Below are 21,676 nucleotides of genomic sequence, written 5' to 3' on the forward strand. Positions count from 1 at the left end.
TTCAGGGGGCCGAATAGTACGAATCTAATTTTAATTCCGAACAGACACTTTTTAGAGAATGAAGACGTGTTTTTGATACAGAATAGATATTTCTTTCTGTTTGTTGTGTAAACTATAATTTAACCAACGTGAACAGTATGAGTTACAGGATGTCAAAGTGTAAGAAAATATTGGGTTTTTTATTGTGCTTGACCTATTGCAGATAGAGCTTTTAAATTTTATACGCGTACTAGGTAATGGGTGCTGCTTAACACGAGACTAAATTGCCTTCAACTACTATACACTACTGTGTACAGGGTATTGCATTTTCTAAGGTCTTGCTCTATAAAATCCTTTAGAAAAACTTGCTGGTACGCCACTGATGTATTCTAATATTTTTCTTTAATTCTTCAATCTATTACCTAAATTTTATCTCTCTTGAGTTTTCGAATTCTATTCAGTTTCCTCATAAATTAATTATTTATTGAATTCAGACACATTTTTAGACGTCACTATAATATTTTGATATTTTTTTTATTAAAAAGACTTATATACAAAATAGTAATTTTAAAGAATAAATTTAAAACGAGGCAGAATTTAAAGGAACTGTTCAAAGTGGCCTCCGTTTTTTTGAATACAGCATTAACCACGACGAATCCATGCATCGTAGGCACTTCGTATAACCACAGGACAACGTCTGAATTTGATAAGAAAAAAAGATGAAAGTTCTTATTTTACCTAGTAAAATAATGCATAGGCAAGTATCAACAAAGTTTATATCCGCCTGGTATCTCAATAATATAGGTTTTAAGTAGGTAACTAATTTAATGATGGTTATATAATGCATATATTCATTCCTAATAGAAAGCAAAATCAAGTACAAGAACCTTTTACACCAAAGGAAATCTGTGATGAAATGCGTTCCAATAGTACACGCAAAGCAAAGTCATTAAAAACCATCAACAATTTCACTACATGAAAAAAGCGTCAGCTAATGGGTAGACCGTTCAGCTGAAATCAAAAGTTATATTGCCTGCAAGCGAAATTTATAACTTTGTACCTTTCACCTTTTAGTAAACTGCTGAAGAACCACGTACAGTATGTTCCCTGACGTCTGACCTAGTAACATTATGACGGTTTCGTGTGGCATCATAAAAACAAACAATCCTCAAAATAATCCGAGTGAAAGAGTAAAATACTTATTAGTATAGAAATCAACATGAATTGGCGAAGAAGACGACTGAAAGTGCAGTGGTTCCTAACTACCTTGCTGACTATTTTCGTAAGTGCCACCTTCGTGTATAACATTGAATGTGTGATAAAGAAGTGCAAAAAAACCTCGGAAGTAAACTATAAACCGTTGAAAAAGTCTCTGTTAAGTGTTAGTGGTTATGTGAATAAAGCCTCTTTATCCGAATCTTTGCAATGGCACCGGTCCTCAGAAGCTCCAAAAAATACCCATGTTACCAAATCAATGGCGCAACTGGGAAAGATGGATGAGGTCAATGAACATTTTATGTTTTTCAACTTCGTGCCTAAAAGCGGATCGGAAATTTTGATTTATCTTTTGGAAAAAATACAAGGAATGAATAGCTTTAAACATGTGCGGCTGAAAGGAGGTAGAGAGAGGCAGTTAAACGGAATTCACCAGGTAAATCGAATAATTGGGATAAATGATTAAATACAACAAAGTTACTTTCATTACGATCGTAAAGATTAGTCAAGGAAAACGTTTTTTTTTCTTGAATGATCGAAGGTCGCCATCTTCTTCGAAGTTAAATCACTTGGCCACGGCACTGGATGGTATATTCGTTTAATTTACGCAGGAATCCAGTATATTAAATTAAACCCACGTACACAAATCCATTGTTCTGTTTAAAGTATCCATTTCACCGCGTCTATGGCACATACAATTTCACTAATGAATAAAATTTCTTTAAGGTCAATGACGATTCACAATTACTTAATGGCATTGTTTCTGTTGACTTGAGCCTAGGATAATGTCATCTTAACAATATTTCAATCCTCCTTTCAGGAAGAGTTCGTAGATGAAATCTATGATATAAGAAGGAATCTTGCGGTACCGCTAAGCTTCGACAGGAACGTATATTTTGTAAATTTCACTTCATTCGACAAGCAATTGCCTATTTACATCAACCTTATAAGGCACCCAGTTACGAAAGTTTTGTCGAGGTAGGCATGGCTCAGAATTAATAAAATTGTTATAATTTGACTTGAAATTATTCTCATTGCACAATAAAATGGTTAACCCATTTAAACCTACACTATAAATAGTAAAAGTATTAAGTATCGTTTCAGGACAGCAGAAAAGAAATCCGGAAGAACTGGCGATAATTACTTAAGCTGCATACAGAAAAAAGGAAAGGAATGTAGTCTGAAAGACGGAGAAACTGAGGATTTCTCTATACCATATTTTTGTGGACATGATCCTAAATGCAGGTAGTTAAAGTTTTCCTATATATTAATACATATCGCATTAAGAATCAAGCACACTTGAGCGCATTAAAGCTGAATTGTTACAATACTTCAGGCTTTCAAATAGTAATTGGGCCTTTGGGAGAGCCATAGAAAACGTTGAAAAATATTATAGAGTAGTGGGCATTCTGGAGGAACTTAACACCACACTCTCCGTTCTTGAAGACCAAATTCCTCAATTTTTTAAAGGAGCAATGATGACCTATGAACGCAGTTTATTAGGTAAGACTCTTCCTATTTGTATGCTAAAACATCCTACTTAATACATTTTTTATACATATTTCATTTAGATATATATAAACGTAAAAAGAACCCCGCAATACCTTTAAACTTTAGGAGCACAGTAGAAAAGAAGCTCAGTAAAGAAATAGAGTTTTATTATTGGGTCAGGCAAAGACTGGTGGCACAATCACGAATGACTATACCCAGGAAAGAGCAGCGCTGTAATAAAAACAAATAACAAAAGCAGATTTAAAAATAAAGTCCAATAATTATTGTTTCAAACAAGCACACCTTCCTTAATGAATTATTGTTAATGATAAACTACTGCAAGCAATGAGAAAGGTCTAATAAATTAACAATTGATACTCGCAAAAAAGAAAATCATGTTGATGTACAGGTAAACCATGACAAACACAGTTATGGAGAGTGATAATCATTTCTTCTTGGCATCTTTTAAACCTGCGCCAGCGTTAAATTTAAAAAAGATTATGTCGCCGTCTTCAACAATGTAGTTTCTCCCTAAAAAATAAAATGAAATTAAGTCTTAAGTTGCATCCTTTGGTAGTGCAGTAAGTTAAGGTTTTGTATTATTGTTTTTCGTTTACTGTAGAAAAACGCTATGTTTGAGAATAAAGTTAAACTTTCGGTACCTCAAATCGTTCTTTCTGTCTAATTATTTTTCCACGTTCATTGCCTTTCTGTTAAAACCATATCTACCTTGTTGTCTGTATTTTCCGGCCGCTTTGCAAGCGGCCTCAGTGCCCTCTTCTTTGAAATCCTGGAACTTCATCACCTCGGCCATAATGAATCCTTTCTCGAAATCAGTGTGGATTCGACCTGCCGCTTGAGGCGCCTTTGTTCCTTTCTAAAAGTATAGGATATTGCAAGTGGATTTTCACCCGTAAGATGGGGCTTACATTCTACGTACCAATTAATCGAAATAAACATCTTAATAAATTGATCATGGGAAAGGTCAATACGAAGAAAATTTGGTAAATTTCAAGAGCTTGTTCCTATGTCCGTCTTCAAAACATGGTCAATAACTAAAAACACGCTTCTTCGATTACGAATATCTGCGGTTCATCTTTTGTAAAATCTATTTCTTCAAGAGTATAGCAAAATCGTTAAATTTGTACCCAATTCGTTTGGTATATTTAAAAATTAAATTCTAATATAACATTTATAAGCATTTGCATCAATGAAGTTGATCAGATTTACTTTCAATTTTGATTTATTCATGAAACATTTCATGCAACTTTAGCCAATAAGCTGAGTTTGAAGGTGAACTTTTGTGAAGTTTATTGGTGTTACAACCCCTTAATGACTTTGATCAATATCTCAGGACGTGCTCGATAGAATTTCAGTTGGTTTATACGTCTCCTGAACCTGAACTAATCTTAACCAAAAAGTTATTTGGAATTTTTAAAATGTATGCATTTTTTAACAACAAACATTATGGCACGGGAATACAACATAGATTATTATGGGAAGAACCACTAATTGATTATGAATACAATGTAAGTGCCAAATTTACAGGTTGGTAATTTTTCGGGGGTCCAGGAAAACCACGACTTTTGTGTCACTATCAACGTTTTTTCCATAAAAAGCAACCAAAGTATTGCGAAAGTGGTATATCACACATAAATACACGCTGAAAAGTGCCACTGAAGCACAGAAGCAGAAAACACATTTTACCCTTTTAATTTCATGATTTGTTTTATATTTTTGCTTATGTTAGCAAAAAAATGTTAAGAGATGATGAATTTTTTTAACCCATCATTAATCACGTTAAATCGGTAAAAAAGCAATATTAATGGTATTTATTTATCAACTTTGAAGTGTCTGTAGTTTTCGGAAATCAGATGTCAGAAACCGGAGGCACAGGACTCCGCATTTAGTAATTTTTTAAAATGAAATATCAGAATGGCCGTAAGGGGATCCAGTAAATATTTAAACATATCAAACAACCGATCTTAACGTATGGATTATCTGTATAGGCAATAGCTCACCTTGGACACTCTCTTGGGCAAAGTCTACTATCATTTATCAAAACTTTTCACACAAAATAACTTCATTTTAATAAAATTAACTGCCTGACAAAATACTCGAATTTATTAAACCAAATCAGGGAAAATACGACCTCTAAAGTTGTATTCAGGACACTCGTTTAAAACATTCCCCCAATTTTCTTTCGGAACAGCAGACTAACTCGACTCCGCATAATTCAGAAGTTATTCTAATATTCCGAATGTGCTCCGCAAAATAAAAGGCCCCGAAACCTATTGAATTGTCGCAAAAGGCGAGTGAAATAAATTACCCGGGCCCTGAAATTGTCTTTCGAATTTGCATGAAAATAGTTGATGCGCTGAAAAGTGGAGTGCTCAGTGAATGTTCTTCATCGAGTTTCGCTCAGGGTTTCATTTAGTTCTAACAAGCAAATTTTTGTTTTTTATTACCTGGATGGTCCATGCTTTTACTTCGTCCGCTCCAGCGGTGAAGAAATACTCGAGCTGTAGGGCTTTGTATCCTTGAATGATTATTTTATCCAGGGCGCTGAAACAGATGATATTAGTACACAAAAAACAATTGAAATATTTTGATTTTTGTACACAAATCGCAAAAACTGCTGAACTAGCATTTCGACTTCGAGAAAACCAAACCTTAGTCCATTAGAGTTGTAAACTAGCGATTAACCCAATATAGGAATTAAATAAACCATTTTCATTTTTTACGATTTTTAAGTAACACTTCATAGGAATCTCACACTCTAAATTCAAAAATATGTTTGGTACAAAACTATTTCTTGAGGGTGTAAAAAATGTCTCTTTCGATTCTCAGTCTATCGAAAACATGGCAAAATCCTAACGAATTGAAGAAAACCTAATGAAAATTCTGGCATACAAATATTGAAAAAATCAATTTTTTGGTGATCAAGGCAACATACAAAAATATTCTTTAAATCCGGAGGCGAGTAGAAAAGTAAAATACAAGGACCTTTATTTCAAGTGGGAATTTTCTTATAAAATTAACTAAAACTTTATAAGTTTTTACCTATTTAATTTTTTCTGATTATCCCTAAAATCCTGGGATAAAACTTCAATTGAGATTTATTTTCAAATTCTAAATTTATAATTTAACTTCCGGAATTGCACTCCTTATTCGACGCTATTAAAATCACACAAAGCTTAAATGATCGTTCAAGGGCATTTTAGTCGAGTAGATTTGCTAAAAGTGGCTCCAATTTTGGTGGTATCGTCACACACCCAAATTATTCCAATTTATTGACAAACAATCCGAAGTCAATCACGAGAACACTCCCCGTCTGTCGCGTCATTTAATCTCGACTGCCTCCGAAACGGCCTCTAATGACCCAAAAATACATTTTAATGGCCTTCCAAGATACGTTTCTAGGACCGCCCGTTTATGAATTGACCATTTTAATGGCACTCTCAGTATCATTTTCGTAATTAAACATCAGTGGCGGCACAAGGAGTCTAAACTAATTTCCTAATTCTCAAGATTTACATTAACGTTTTGTGTTCAGTCTTGTAATACTGAGAAAATTACTAACAAGACTGCGGTTGCACGCATTTGACACACTGTTTTTTTAATTCCGTTCTAAGTAAAATCAATTTAAATAGCCTTTAAGATGTATTTTTTATAGTGATCGTCTCCTGCTCTCTTGTTTATATTAGTTTACTGGTTTGTTTTTTCTACCCATGGTTCCCCATTTAAAACACTTTCTCTAGTAACTTTCAAATACCGTTTTAGCATCTTCCAATTTTTATCAGTTAAACTTGATTTTCAAATATCAGCATATAGACACACTTTTCTAGTACTCTTAAATTTTTAGTGAATTTCCAACAAAAATTGTAGTAGTAGTTTATAGGTATCTACTGACTTTCTCCTGCTTCCTATCACATTTGTGAAATGGCTGTATCTGAAACACGGTCTCTCTAGTGCTTTGATTTACCTGTGCTCGATTAGCAAATCTGGATATCTAGGAACACTTTCCAGCTTCTACAAATATCTGTAGGTCACATCGAATTACTTTTAGCATTAGTGTAAAAAATGAACCACTACCCACACTAACGTTAAAAAGAACGAAAATGATCCATTTTTTAAAATATTATTCGAGGTGTGACTAGCTGAAATAATTTATTCACGAAATGACGCCACTGCCTGTGTAGGTATGATAAAAACTCTTGATTGCCCAGCCAAAGTAGAATCCGACTTCTTGAATCCAAACCACAAAAAAGTTAATGGCAATAATTGCGGAATTCTTAATACGGTTTTTCTGAATGGTCGAGTCCAATGGACTGAAAATCTTATTATTCGAGAACGAAACCCGTCATTAGAGGCGACCTGTACCTGCTCAATGGTACGTGTTTGAAATAACGGATTTGACATCCATTAAAGGAATTTTTTCTCAAATAAACTCTCCTCATATTGCATATAACAAATCGGAGATTAACTAAAGACGTACCTGGTGGTTCCAACATCCTCTAAATACTTCTTCCGAAGGATCGGGTCTTCATATTCGGAGACCAGTTTGTGCTCAAATGCGCCGGAAAAAGGTATGATTAGAGCACCAGGATCATTTTTGTCTACCCATTCCTTGATCTTTATCAACCTAGAAACCGCGCTTTCAATATCTATTCAAAAAAATAGAAATAACAAAAACATCTTTAAATCAGAACGCATGCGATCGTTCCTATATAAAGAGAAACTTCCCAAATGTTAATAACAGCTTGTCAACGGGACATCACCAATTGAACCATTTGCGGTTTGATAACGTCCCGTTAGTCAAGCAAGGGGTTTATAAGAACTTTTTCGACTACAAAAGATCAATCTTCGTCGTACCTGTCCAATTCGATACGCCTGTCACATGTTAACGAAATGAAATTCACTTCAGCATTGTGAGCCGTATATTGAAATGAGCACGCTATGGGGATTTTCGAGGGGTATTAGTGGTTTTCTTGAAACGGATTTATTGTTTTGATCACGGTTTTAAACGATTGAGCCTACTTACCATTTGTTTTTCTTTTTTATATAGTCCTTCTCTGCTAGGTTAACTAAGTAGATACACGGTTTGGATGTCAAGAAGAGGTATTTATTTAAAACTTCGATCTGAAAAAATAATTTTCTGTAACAAGTTTTGCCGAAAATCCAATGGATTACACCTAAAATAGACTATCAATCAAAATAGCCCAAACAGCAATTTTTTTGTAATCTTTGAGGTCGTGGGCGTTCTGCAAAAATCCTATACGGTCATATCAAGCAACTCAAACTGAGAAAAGCAAATTTTTTAATTTTCATGGCTAAATATAGTATAAAAAGAGATACATTATTTGCGTTTGACTGTGAAATTTATTATTGGGGATTACGAGAGAGGAGATTTATTTTTATTTTTTTGATATATATTTATTAAATTTATACAAAAAATCTCAAAATAATTCATGCCCTATGTACGTTATAAGTGAAAATTGATGAAAAACTCATAAAACCTTAAAAAGGGAACCTACTTGCGACTTAGCGCAAATTTTTCAGCCTTAATTTAGTTTCATGAAGACGCAGGGATGGTTTTACTTCTGGATCTGCTCCCATATATCTTTTTATAGACAGCCCCAAGTAGAGACTAAGCCGGAGCTAGAAGAAAACTCCAGAATTTGCGGATATTGGATAGTAAATATCAACATGGAAAAATAGCATCAAATAAATGAACTGTTTTGATAAATTCTCGGATATGAATTTCATGGTGCAAAACAAAATAAAACTGGAACTGTTGGTTTTTTAAACGTCAAAGGTGAAAAGTTTAAAGGATCGTGGATATCATCACTATTAAGGAGACTATTTTTGTAGCGTTTGCGACTTTCGTTCTCGAAAATCTTTTAGAATTCACTGAAAGACTCCCAACTTATTACTACTAATTTCTACCAAACATGCCTCCAAGAAAAATAGCGTCATAAAAAAGATCTAACAGGAAAGCTATTTCTGCAACTCACATCGTCTCGGTACCAAAGCAAATCCCCCTATTAATAACAACAATGCCCCAAAACACCATGTCGTCGAAGAAAATCACTTTACAACAACGTGCAATTCATCGAGGACCATGCTCGGCACCCAGCGAGAGTGTCAATGTCGACAACCACAGAGATGATCCCCAGGTGGTGATATTATTATGCCACATTAGCATTGTACGTAGTCATGGTACCCTTTGTGCAGCCTTCTCTAAATGGAATCATTCATCGAACAGATAACATCGGGTACGTGTATCGTTTTGTTTAATCAATGTTATTATTTATTGTGTACCTGTACCAGCGGACGCCCACGACTCACACTCGTACTGTCCGCTTTTATTAGCATAATAATGATAAACTGTACAACAAGGCATTCTTTGGCGAAATAAACGATTCCGCTAAGCGTACCAGTTTTATATTTATGGGAATTATAAAGTGAAAAACTGACAAATTCTAAAAATATTGTAATTACAACGATTACTTACATCTTTAGCATCCCAATCAGCGAATCTAATATGTTTTTTTTCATCTACAAGGACAGTCTTGACTTTTAATAGTGCGTCCTGAAATTCAAGAAAAATAGGTGTTGTTGAAAATTCAAATGTGTATTCGACCTTATTGTTAGAAGAAACACTGACAAACAATCTGAATCAACATCAAAGGAAAAACATATTTATTCTTGAATATGGTCACAGAAAAGTCATAAAAAAATTAGCTAATTCAGTTCAGCAACCCATAAATTCTTTCACTATCAAAGATATTGACGTGAACCAAAATAACAAAATGTTACGAAAAAATACAGGGTACTAACTTTTAAAATGCTCAGCGTCGCCACCTCCGAAACGATAACAAGGACAAGTTAAATTAGGGAAAAGTTATAAACTTTAACGCCCATTAATAATCCGTTTTGAAAGTAAATTTATTTGTCATTAGTTTTGAAATATCCCAGAAAAAAATGTTTATTTGAAAATTTCTTATTCTGCAAAATTATCAAATTCGATTTTAAAGAAACTTCGGTTATTGACATTTGTTGTCATGGAGTCTCACAGGATATTGATAGATTCCTTCTAGGGGTTTCAAAGCAATTTTATCAGTCGCATTCTCTGACAGTTTAAATTTTTACTTTGTGACATAGAGGCATGGCAGGTTTCGAAATACAAAAGTCGGAATTAGGAAATACAAATTTCCAAAAAATGTCAACTCCCTGATACAATGATATTTTTATTCAGAAAATATTTAGCCCTCAATATATTTCGTGCAAGTAAAATTTACGAAAATCTCGGATTCAGCTTTGATAATTTAAAGCCACAACACTCACCCATTTATATTGTTACTTTCCCAAAGAATTTAAATAAAATAACAATAAAAATGTATTGGATTGTGGTCCAGGAGTTTTTGCAGAAATTCCCTATAAAAATTTAACTTTTCGAGTGTCCATTACTTGGCGAACTTCATGAATGGAACCAATTAAACAATGAACTCCATATCGTTACAATCCATCTCGCATATCAAACATGTCACATGTCAATATCTATAAATCGAAACCGACATTGACGAAGTCGGCGCTAAGGCGGTTGTCAATCAATCCGCCCAGTCACGGCACCAACAGAGAGTCGTAATGGACCCTAGGACCACACGTGGCGCATGCGCCGTAATTAACATACCTAAAGTTCGATATTATCTGATCCGATGTCTTTTCGGTTCCAATCTGTTTGAAAAAATCGCAAGTCACTATTTTCATAATTGAATTTGAATTTCTGCTTGGACTATTACTTTCGTGTTGTGTAAAACATAACGCGTAGCCATCGTCCGTCATTTCTGTCACATTGTTCTGTGAATGATTGATTGTGAGAGAACTATGAATTAAACTTTTCATGTTTCCATTCAACAAAAGATTGTGGTTGGAAAATTTACTTACATATTCGGGTTTAAGTTTCTTGTCTCCACCTCTACCTACTGTCCGCTCCAATTTCTCCAGATTCTTCATCAAAACTTCCTTGTCCTTTAGCAATAGTTCCTCGGCGATAATGTCCAAATCTCTAACAGGATTAACGTCTCCTTCTACGTGGGTGACGTCATCATCTTCAAAGGCTCCTAGGGCGTCGACATCAATTTAAAATGCAATTTTTAAGCGAGTACACTTACGACAAAGATGAAGTATAGCATCACACGCACTAATATGGGATAAAAAGGCGTTGCCGAGCCCCTGACCCTCAGAAGCTCCTTTGACTAATCCGGCAATGTCCACAATGTTAAGAAACGCTGGAACTTTACTAAAAATGCAAAAAGAAAACTAGAATTCGGTAAGGAATAAAAAAAACAATTTAGCACCGACTTCTCACCTTCATTCACGCATCTTTTTTATTATGAATTTTAGGACCTATCATTATTCCACCGGAAAAAAATTAAAAACCCTTAATCCGTAAAGTGGATTAAATCACTAGTATTAACCACCTATAGTGCGTGAACGTCCCCTATTTTGTCTCATGAACTACAACGTGCAATTTGTCCTAAATATCATCAATTTTCTCAGTAGTAAAGGTATATCCAGAAATTTAACGTTTTGCCATTCGTGAGTCGCCACAGGGTGTTTATACGCGTAGGCATGCAATTGTCGGCCTATTTCATAGGATGATTCCCCATGGGTGTTAAATGAATCTTTTAGAGCCTATTATTGAACCCCGCAAACTGTTGAACCGCAATTTTGGTACTGTTAGATGAGTCCGAAAAAATGCACGAATTCTTTATAAGAACCATGTGGTAATTTAATTTTAAGGTTAATTTAAAATTATGTAACGTTGGAAGTTTCTGTGAGACGAGAAAGTTAACAATGTAATCACAAGCTAATGAGGGTGGCCACAGCAATTTAGTTGGCGCCGAACGACGGTGGGAACAAAACTCTTTCGTGGCACGTGAAGAACAGGTCATTAGGTGACCAAATATTTTATTATGAGGAAATTTAAGCCATTTAATTTTATTAATAGGTTGCCTTGTCGCCTAGGAATACAGTTGGGTGGATTAGTACCAAAGATATTTCATATTTATGCAGATCGCGTAAAAACTCGACTAAGGCACTCAACTATTTTTTGCTTTACAAGAGTTACATCAACATTTTTTTCTAAAACAGCTCGAGAATAGAACCTTCATTAGGAACACCTGTTCAGTAATAAAGATAGAAATGGAGCAATTTTATAACATTTGCAGGTTTTATGCAAATCATCAAATCAGGTACAAGACGTTTTTTTAAAGTTTGCGCTTTTTTATTAGTTGCTTTGCACAGAGGTACCACTGTTGCCATCTTATACTTGTTTCACATGCACTGAAGCCGCATTTTAACGCAGTAATGACACGCATCCAGATCATTCGTTACTTCTGTATGCTTCTAGATAAATCTAGAAGATTTTTGAAAAGTTTGTTGAAATACGAAAAAAAAACACATAAGTCACTACTTCGAAAATTTGAAAGTAGAGGCAAAGTGGGATCAATGGATCAAGAATAGAAAGGAAAATTATATACAATGTGTCACGTCATAGTTAAGCCAGATTTTCTGGACAATATCCATCATACATATTATGTAGAAAACTCTACTTATCTATTTAATTCTACGAGGAACAAATGGAAATTGCCGTGGATATTATCGAATATAGAAAAATTAAGCGCACAGATCATTAACATACATTTTCGAACAATTTTCTACAGTGCCCACAGGCTAGACTCTTAAATTAAGGGCAAATTCTTTCTTTGACTTATTTAATATAGTCTGACAATTACCTACCCAATCGGCAATACTCATCCCCTTGACCCTTTTTTCGTAACACCCACATCTCTTAAATAAAAAATATAAGTAACCCAAAATATGTGAATTTTTCGGCGATGTAAAAGCTGTGTAGTAATTAAAAAAACATTTTTTGTGAAAGAATTTATGCTTACCTTAGTGGTTTGAAGTATTCACAGAGATAATCGAACCTCTCGTCAGGCACTGGGACTCTACCTTAAAAAAAATTTAAACTCAACATATTTTACCGGAGACTGAGCATTAACAAGTTCTTTTAATGAGTACAATATCATTAATTAATAACCCTTATTAATGTCCAAGTTTTTCAATTTGTCACATAGGGATATTCAGTCTTAATCTGAAGCGCAAAACCACTTGGAGTAACTAGAATTACTATTAAATTTAAAGTTCAAATGTTGACCTTTCTGGTTTTCGCGATGTAGTCGACGGAAAATTGTTCTGACTAACAAGAATATTATTGAACAATTAAAAACATCTCTGTCTCCCTTGATGCTCAACAAGTACGTTTTGTCTGTCATTGAACTTTACAACAAATTCTTCCTTGCACCTTCACAGGGCAAAATTTGCAAAATACGTCATTGGACAGAAATTAAGAGTATCTCTGGTTTTATTAGTTCGAAAACTGTCCAATAAGAAGCACCTTCATCAGATTTCGCATCCTCATTTTCTTCTTTTCTCACCTCTAAGGCTACATGAGAGTACTTAGCATTAAACGATTTTATAATGAACTGAAATATAGATTTTGCAATGTTTTCCCAGACACATCAACTTCAATAAGGAAATATTCTTGGCTAAGTAAAATTTGCGAGCATCTGCTTAATTAGGTGGAAAAAGCGGGTCTCATGTTTGTATTTCTCCATTCTTCCAGTAGTTTTATCCAAATTTTCTTTAGAATTTACGGTACATAGAAAGCATCGTTATTCAAAATATCGCTAACTATATTTCTTGTCATGGCACATTTGTTGTCATCATTTGATCTCACTGAAGGTCAGTTCAAGGCAGCATCTTATATTTCAGAAGTCGCAAAAAAACTTCTATAGCCTTTAAAATGTGTGAATTTATGGTATTGATAAATTTTAGGCAAAAATTCATTTTTATCTGGAACAACTGTAACATCGCCGGCGGTGCACTTCGAAAAGTCTTCGACAATTTTCAAATTACACTTCATTCCATCGATAATTCAAATACTATGTTTAACACTTTGTTTCTCAAACAACTTCTCTACATTGCTCATATGGATCATAAACAGCTGAAGCAATTCAACCCTACTTATTTGGATTTCGTTCAGTCCAGCTTGTATCAGAGTATTATCCATGACCTCCTTCAGAAAGTCGTTAAATACTGTTACGAGTGTGGCATGGTGCTTTTAGAGATATTTGAGGACGGAAGATAGTTCAAAGTGATCCTTTTTATCCTCTCGCTTTACATATATTTTTTATGACTCTTTCCATTTCTTTTGAAGGTAACTGCTTGAAGTCGTCAAACTCAACATTTTCCAAATTATAATTGTTGATTTTTGGGGAGTTTTATATTGCAGAAAAACATTTTGCAGTAAAATTCGTTCGATTGACGAGAACTCAAAAAATTTTACCAAGATTTAAATCATTTCAAGGGCCGTTTTTTTGAAGATATTAAAAAATGAAGAAAAAAAAACATTAAATTCCCAATTCCTTTCACGAGGTTAAGAATGAGCGACCTTTAGGGTTTTGTGGTATTTCTTGGGAATTATAGAGAAGGATAGGCAAACTCAGATTCTTAAATAAAAAGGACTTGTGTATAACAACTTTGTAAATAATGAAAAAACAACTTATTAAAACTATGAAAAAATATTAAAGACTAATGTCTGATGGAATAGACTGCCTTGAGTTTGGGGGGACCTCGACGAAAATGGTTGAATTGAATAACCACGGGAATCATCATCGCAGACCTTCCGCAACTTGTAAATGATCTGGTTCACGCTTTTATTAAGAAAAGGTTTTGTTAGATAGCTCATAAAACTATGAAATATTAGGTACCTTATTGGGATTCATCAATTTGGATATTATTGGAAACGCATTGAGAACATCAAAAAAAGGTTAATAAATGTGTTGGTCTCTGGTGTAACAAATTCGTAAAAAAATAGTCACAATGATAAAAATGTATTACCTACGTGCAGGTAAGTACTTACTCTCATTAGGATCAATAGTGCAGAAAGGAAAGTTCTCTGCTGCTGCTGAACTTTTAGTTAAAACGTTGAAGAATGTGGATTTCCCCACATTTGGCACTCCAACAATGCCCACTTTCAAATTGGTCCCAACCCGGCCTATCATAGGCTTCCTCTCAGGTTCTTGAACTTTCTTTGGTGGCATTCTAAATGATGAATGTTAAAGTCGATTTAGAAATACAAAATGTAAAATAATGTAATTGCATTGTAAGCAACTACGAAAGTACTATAAAGTAATTGAGTTTTATTATTTCCCCGGGTTTTCATTGATTTGTTTCTTTGAAAATTACTAATTTTTTTTAGTTTTAAGAGTTTGGCTTTTCTAACAGTTTATAACAATTCTCATTCCTTAATTACCACTCTTTGAAACATAGAACTACGACATCGGTATTGCGGGCTACCAGTACAAATAGTTGTTACAACTGGTAGTATAGCAATGCTCCAGTTTTTGTTTTCTATCGTCTGGAAACTTTCTTAGGGAATACATTTTCTTATTGCTTTAACTTAGCGTGCCTGATCAAACGATTAAAGCTGAAAAATAGTAATTGGCTGGAAACATAATTGCCAGAAGGCTGTTTAGAGATAGGCTCGAGTTGAAGAGGAATAATTTTCATACTCAAAATTTTATTACCACGCAATTTAATCCAAAAAGCATGTGATAAAATGTAAATTCAACCAAGAGCAGGGTTAAGCCCGTTCAGATACCTCTAGATTTCTTATTACTGCGCTCAAACATTTTAAAGTTCAAAGAACGCCGTGGTTTATGTCTAAAGACTGTACTTAGATGCATTAAACGACTTCATATCACCCATGAAATTGATATAAGCTCGTAGGAAAAATAATGTAAAAAATAACTCTTGCGAAACGCATCTTTTCACACTCGACTGGAGGGCCGTTACGCGTTTTTAGGCCAAGTGCAATGCGTGCATGAAAGTATTGTTTTCCTCACTTGTTGAGAAATATATAGAAGGAAAAAGTCAAGGATATCAAAAATCAGTTTCCAAATTAAAACAGTCATAAATTTTTTGTGATAAATCCAATTTTCATTAGTCTGTCATAGGCTGAAAGATCATATTATCATGGTTTAATAAAATAAAATTAAATAAAAAGTTAATTAAGGTCCATACCGATTAATATATTTCGTATAAGGCGAGTCAAAAGTCTTTAAAAAAGTAAAAAAATAATATATAGCCTTTTTAACGCACGGATTTTACTTTTTTATTTTTGTAATTTTATTTTTTATTCAAACAAAGGTTTTTAAATAACTGTAAAAGCTCTAAATTGTATTAAAAAGCTGCTTTTATTTCCATGTTATTTTTCATTTAAAAATTAAAATCATACATGTTTTAAATAGTTTACCTAACCATTTAAATAGTAATAAAGAAAAAAATCAAAATTTATGCCTACAAAAAATATAGCATGAGTGTGGTAAAATACTAGATTGTACACAAAAATAAAACATAAAAAAATATATTTCAAGTAAAACATTTTCACCCTCCTCTTTTTCATTCTTTCTTCAGTTTAATTAGTCCCACAAAATGCGTACTACAGCTTGCTACAACTTTTGGGTGGTTTTTCAAATGAAGAACAAATCAGCAGCATGCCTAGGCAACATAGCATGTGAGCAAAGCTGAAATGCAGTAACTTCTAGGCACTATCACTGAATATCAGATTTTCTAGAGGTCTAGAACTGGTATGTAATAAATCTATACCACATTTCCTTACCAGTTTATCATATTCATGTAGCATTTCATCAATACATGAGTATTTGGACATAAAGCAATAGAATATGCATTCAATTCATAAATCCATCTTAAAAGTTGATAAAAAAAACTATACTACTAAAATTTGGTACCTAGTGTTATTAAAAATACTATAAATAAACAAGATCTACATCTTACCCTAAGTCTACTACTAGATATACATGTATATACCATTCATTTGGAAGTCTAATCAAAGAATGTCATCTGTCTACTACTAAAAGTTAAACATTGAGCAACTTTCTTAACAATACAATATGTTAACAGTGATATATGTTTTATAAATTATTTCATGTACATGAACATGATTACCTTCTTAACTTAATATTTCTGATGTACTATGTGAATGGATAAATCATCCTTTATACTTTGCAGCTGGTCTGGATTTCATCATTACTTACTAGGTTGGTCTCTGTATACAGCTCATTATGCTTTTTGACTGCATTCTTAATTTCTATTCCATCACATATTTACCAATGTGTTTGAATAATGATGGCATCTTTTCTTTGGATCAATAGATTAAGGTCAAAAATTGAGCTTGTACTACTTACTTAATCTAATTAATTTTTTTCATTTGCCCTGTGTCTCACGAAACCGACAAAAAAGGGCCACCCTATACACAACTATAATATGGATATTGCCCAATAATATTAATCATTTAGAGGATGTCTTCAGGATTGGCTTATGGTAATGGTGAGAATTTAAAGAAAATATTCTTATATATCTAATAATGAATATCAAGTTGTGTTCAGTTTATTCATTCATCGATCAACTTCAGATCAAAAATTACTTACTTAAATTTGGTTAGAAGAATCAAGCTAATATTATGAGAGTATAGGTTTCATAATAAGAATCAAATAAAAGATTATGCTTCGAATTACGTAACTTAAATGAAGATCTCTACATTATGAGTTTTTCAATAACTGAGAAGTTGCTGACTTAGTATAATAATTGACAAAGTTAAATATTTCTGTTGCAATATTGAGTATTGAGTAAACAATAGTAAGACACAGTAATGTGTACATTAAATCCAAGATAAACTTCTAAGAAACATATGTATATAGCTAATGTAAATTGGGTTCTGAGGACCTTGTTTAATGTGGTTAAGGTGCATTTAGGACCGGGTGTTTTACATGACACTATTACTCACGAGTGGCAGTAAAGATATATTTTCACGTTTATCCCAACAAATAGGATGTGCAGCTGCCGATTTTAACGAAGTCTAATAGCAAATTTGTTAATTTTCATGTATACTTACCTGAACTGATTTTATTTATACGAGAAAAACTAATTTTCTTTCGTAAAAATACGAAAAAGCACTCAAAAATATGGAAACAACATGGAAACTGAGGTTATGTTTTCCATTCGGTGCTCCCTCCAATCACTGCCGCAAATTTTGACGTTTTGTCAGCATGTGTTAGTGTCCAGTGGTATTGTGATTACAAGCGTTTGAAAACAGAGGTTCAGGTGAGACAAGTACTTAAGATTACAAGTCAAGAACATAATAATTGTCTTTATATCACAATAATGAATAATTTAAATGTTTTATGAATAAATTATATAATTAGAATTTAAAATGTCATGTACAAGCCCTAATAATAAAATTTTCGAACCAATAATTGTTATATAATGTAATTATTAAGAACATTTGAGCTCAATTTTGAGCTGCCAGCGTAAAAGTTTGATTTTCCGCCCTTGTTACAAAAATAATTGTTGTAGCGACATAAATGACGTCTAGTGGCGTTATTTTTGAAAACTTATTCCTTCCTTCCTTCAACTGTAGGTGGAAAAATTAAGTTTTAGATCCTTCGTACAAGAGTAACTACAAATTTATGTCGATGTATATGACGTGTTCTAACATTTTTTTTGACAAACTGCTTAATATTGTAGTCAAATTTGTAAGACTTTCGAGATCTATTGTAGTATGAATCAGCCATGCTTGTAGGTTCTGATAAAAATTTCAAGTGATCACACACTTCAATTACAGTGCGTTTTTTTTTTGGAAAATCGTATTAATGGTTTTTTTTTTCGAAAAAAATTCATTCTTATTTTTTTTAATCAAATTTCTAAAACTTTCCAGGCGCATTTAGGATGTTGTAAGCACTAATAAGTTTTAAGTGATGATCTCCTTCAACTGCAGTGATGGCAAATGATAACAAAATATTCTCCAATAAATTTCCAACTACATATCTCTCCATTAGTAGATCATCTTTTTTTACGATCAATGGGAGAGTATAATCAAATGAAATGATTGCTAGGTGGGCTTTTATGCAAAACGACCATGGTCGCTCCCAGATAGTCGGCTACACCCAGTTTAAACATTTCCCAATGAAAGGGCAGGCGTCCGCGGATATTTTAATGCATTTTATGGATTCGTGCACGACGTTTATCTGTATTATAGTCCTGGTAATCTCCATATAGGATGATGACGGCCATGTTGCGACCAGCAGGCTGCTGGCAGTCCAAATTATAGTTATGAAGTACGAAAGGCATTTGCTGGTTTAGACCCTCCAGCCAATAATTCGATAAATGCTGTAAAATTGTTAGTGATATCCGTCATTTTTGGGTAAAAATATGGAAAATTGCATTTTTTAATGGATGCTCAAGTATGTGAAATGAGTACAAACACATGCGGTAAGGGCCCAACATTTAAGAAAAACAGATGAGACAGCAGTGCAAGTTCAGGCCCACATATTAGACCAGACCACCCGGTCGATGAAGGAAGAACAAATGTTACTTTTATACCGGATGTCCCAGAAACAATGCTACATGAGCGCTACGGGGTAAATAATGGAGCTATATAGCGAAACTTTCTTAATAAAAAGGTGGTTTATTCACATTCTACAGTGTGTCGACGTAATTCTTTCAATTCTTTAAACTGAATATTTTACAGAATTTAAAGTACAGAAATTTAAAAATTGCTCCTAAGAGGGGTTCTTGGATAAAATAACTTCATTTACAGCTAATAACTTTTTGTCAATATCGATAACTTCAATATTTCTCCGAATTGTATTACTTTGAATTCTTCCACGTCAACAAGGTATTCTGCAAAAAAACTCGTATTTCTAACCGTTTTTGAGATATTTTCAATTAAACCTTATACTTTTGAAATCAGCAGGAAGAAACTCATCTAATAAAATGATAACATACATGGCATTATGTAAGTACGTGACCAAATTTCAAGGGATAATTCATTGAGTGATTCTAAGACGCAAAATGTATATTATCATATGTCCGGTAATGCTTTGTTTTCAAGATACAGGGTGTCAAACTCTTCTTAAAAAATCATTTTTTTGTAAAAATCTTAATAATCCTACAGCCGATTTTGTTGAAATTTGATAGTGTTATTTATGGTTATTATTGTTATTTATGCGCCAGTGTGTTTTTTAAAACTGATGTTTATTCATATTAATCAACTAAAAATACAACTTAATACGAAAAAAATTCAAGAGATAAAAAAGTTATATTTTTAGTTACTTAATGCGACAAAAATATCAAAATAAAAAAAAAGTCAGTAACACATAAATAACAATAATAACCGTAAATAACACTGCCAAATTTCAACAAAATCGCCTAAGAATTATTAAGACTTTTAGGAAAAAAACATTTTTTTAGTTAGACACCCAGTATCTTAAAAACGAAGCATTACCGAACCTATGTTTATAGAAACTTTTCGTTTTAGAATCACTCAAAGAATCACCCCTTGAAGTTTGCCCACATACTTGAAATAATATTCTGTATAAATACAGTGTTTTATTACAAAAATCGAAATTATTTATCATAGCTCTTTATATGGCTGGACTATCTCCCTATAGATTTTAATAATCATTTGACCTGTCTAGTAGAGTTGAACTGAATTAATATCTTTGTGTTAAAATTTGGAAAAAATAAGTGAAACTTTGACACCCTGTACATCGAAAACTATCAATGAGGTAAATTATATTCGTTAAGTAAGAAAAAAGTTGATAAATCTGTTTTCATTTTTTTAAAAACTTTATTACTTAAGTATCAAAAGCGCAACTTCGCGACTCCTACTCTCTAATTCTTACGCTTTCCAAGATTTTCGTATTCGAAGAATTTAGAACTCCCTGTATATTAATTACTTGAGGTTCCGATTTTTGGTTCCATTTTACATTGTGTGCCCATGATGATAATGGAATCAACAATTATTACCATCAAGTGGTAACAAACCGTCGTAAGTTCTTCAGATTCTGCATCTACATGGATGGAAATTAAAGCATAATCCTTGTCCTTTTAAACAGATTATGTCTAATATCTTAGAAATTGTTAAGGATCTTTTCGATACATTCCTGGTTGAGTAAAATTGTAGTAAATTGTGATTTTTTTTTGCTGGATTGTTAACTTGATTGCTGCTTTACCACTAACTTCCTGGGAAATCATACAAAAATATGACACCTCCTTCCCGCCTTTTTACTAACTATAAACCTTCGGTGATAGTGACAATGGCACACATACAGCTGGGAGGGCGTAACAGGGACCCGTGCTAGCAAGGACCCTCCGGCCTATGCCACTCGTTACAATGCCCCATTTTATGCTACTTTCTATCAGTAAATACGTTATCAAAATATGGTCCAACCTACTCGTTCGATAAAAATCAGAAAGCATTATGCATTAGCCACGCGCCCTTGTTTGCAAAACAGCCCCCCCAAAGAGGGGGTTTAGCTGAGTTTTGTTCAAATTTCGAATCCCTGCTGAGGTACTCATCAAATCGACAAATCAATTGGATACAAAATATACAGAGTATTCTGAAAACCATGCACAAAGGTATATAATAAAAGGGTATCACAAATTTTTAAGGTGAAAATTTTCTGATACAACTGAATTTACTTAAATACAGTGCCCAGGATAGGGATGTTCGGCATGGAAATCTCGTAAACGGTAATAGATACAGACTTGGTCAAATAGGAGAAAAGTTGCTCGTTCAAACGAGCAGTTTAACGATGCAAACAGATTTAAATAACAAAAATTGTCCAAACAAGCGTCCATTATTTTCTATGCACAGATAATATCTCCTAAGAGTTGCAGCTAAAACGTTAAGTAATATATTTGGTGTGAAAGTTTCGAAAGCTTCAAGAACTTTTCTTTGAAGCTCCAAAGAAAAATATGTAACGAGGTCATGTCTGGAGAACGAGCGGGCCAGGCATGTTTTAAGTGAATGTCTGTTCATCTTCCAGGAAAT

The 21,676-nt window shown here is 33.5% G+C and overlaps 2 protein-coding genes across 2 annotated transcripts; one reads left to right on the forward strand and one right to left on the reverse strand.

Annotated features, from left to right (window-relative positions):
• Positions 1-144: 144 nt before the first annotated feature.
• Positions 145-2,935, forward strand: LOC136408640 (heparan sulfate 2-O-sulfotransferase pipe-like). The gene is made up of 6 exons (XM_066389747.1): positions 145-159; positions 1,054-1,630; positions 2,015-2,172; positions 2,299-2,439; positions 2,531-2,697; positions 2,766-2,935. The coding sequence occupies exons 2-6, from the start codon at positions 1,199-1,201 to the stop codon at positions 2,933-2,935; spliced, it is 1,068 nt and encodes a 355-aa protein (XP_066245844.1). The 5' UTR covers positions 145-159; positions 1,054-1,198.
• On the reverse strand, positions 2,836-17,873 carry LOC136408639 (obg-like ATPase 1). Its single transcript, XM_066389746.1, has 11 exons — positions 17,735-17,873; positions 14,681-14,862; positions 12,648-12,708; positions 10,863-10,990; positions 10,636-10,811; positions 9,203-9,280; positions 7,730-7,827; positions 7,184-7,330; positions 5,154-5,250; positions 3,415-3,562; positions 2,836-3,216 (listed from the first exon to the last, which is right to left on the reverse strand). The coding sequence occupies exons 2-11, from the start codon at positions 14,859-14,861 to the stop codon at positions 3,131-3,133; spliced, it is 1,200 nt and encodes a 399-aa protein (XP_066245843.1). The 5' UTR covers position 14,862; positions 17,735-17,873; the 3' UTR covers positions 2,836-3,130.
• Positions 17,874-21,676: the final 3,803 nt, after the last annotated feature.

This window comes from Euwallacea similis, chromosome 4 (genome assembly GCF_039881205.1).
Source record: "Euwallacea similis isolate ESF13 chromosome 4, ESF131.1, whole genome shotgun sequence".
NCBI lineage: Eukaryota > Metazoa > Arthropoda > Insecta > Coleoptera > Curculionidae > Euwallacea > Euwallacea similis.

What these genes read in the sequence shown, in the direction of transcription:
- LOC136408640 (XM_066389747.1), top strand. Translation starts at nt 1,199, where the DNA reads ATGAATTGGCGAAGAAGACGACTGAAAGTGCAGTGGTTCCTAACTACC. An exon ending in AGTTAAACGGAATTCACCAG is followed by an intron (nt 1,631 to 2,014) that starts GTAAATCGAATA and finishes TCCTCCTTTCAG; the next exon opens with GAAGAGTTCGTAGATGAAAT. An exon ending in GGACATGATCCTAAATGCAG is followed by an intron (nt 2,440 to 2,530) that starts GTAGTTAAAGTT and finishes ACAATACTTCAG; the next exon opens with GCTTTCAAATAGTAATTGGG.
- LOC136408639 (XM_066389746.1), bottom strand. Translation starts at nt 14,861, where the DNA reads ATGCCACCAAAGAAAGTTCAAGAACCTGAGAGGAAGCCTATGATAGGC. An exon ending in GAGGATGTTGGAACCACCAG is followed by an intron (nt 5,251 to 7,183) that starts GTACGTCTTTAG and finishes CATCTGTTTCAG; the next exon opens with CGCCCTGGATAAAATAATCA. An exon ending in TAAAAGCATGGACCATCCAG is followed by an intron (nt 3,563 to 5,153) that starts GTAATAAAAAAC and finishes CTATACTTTTAG; the next exon opens with AAAGGAACAAAGGCGCCTCA.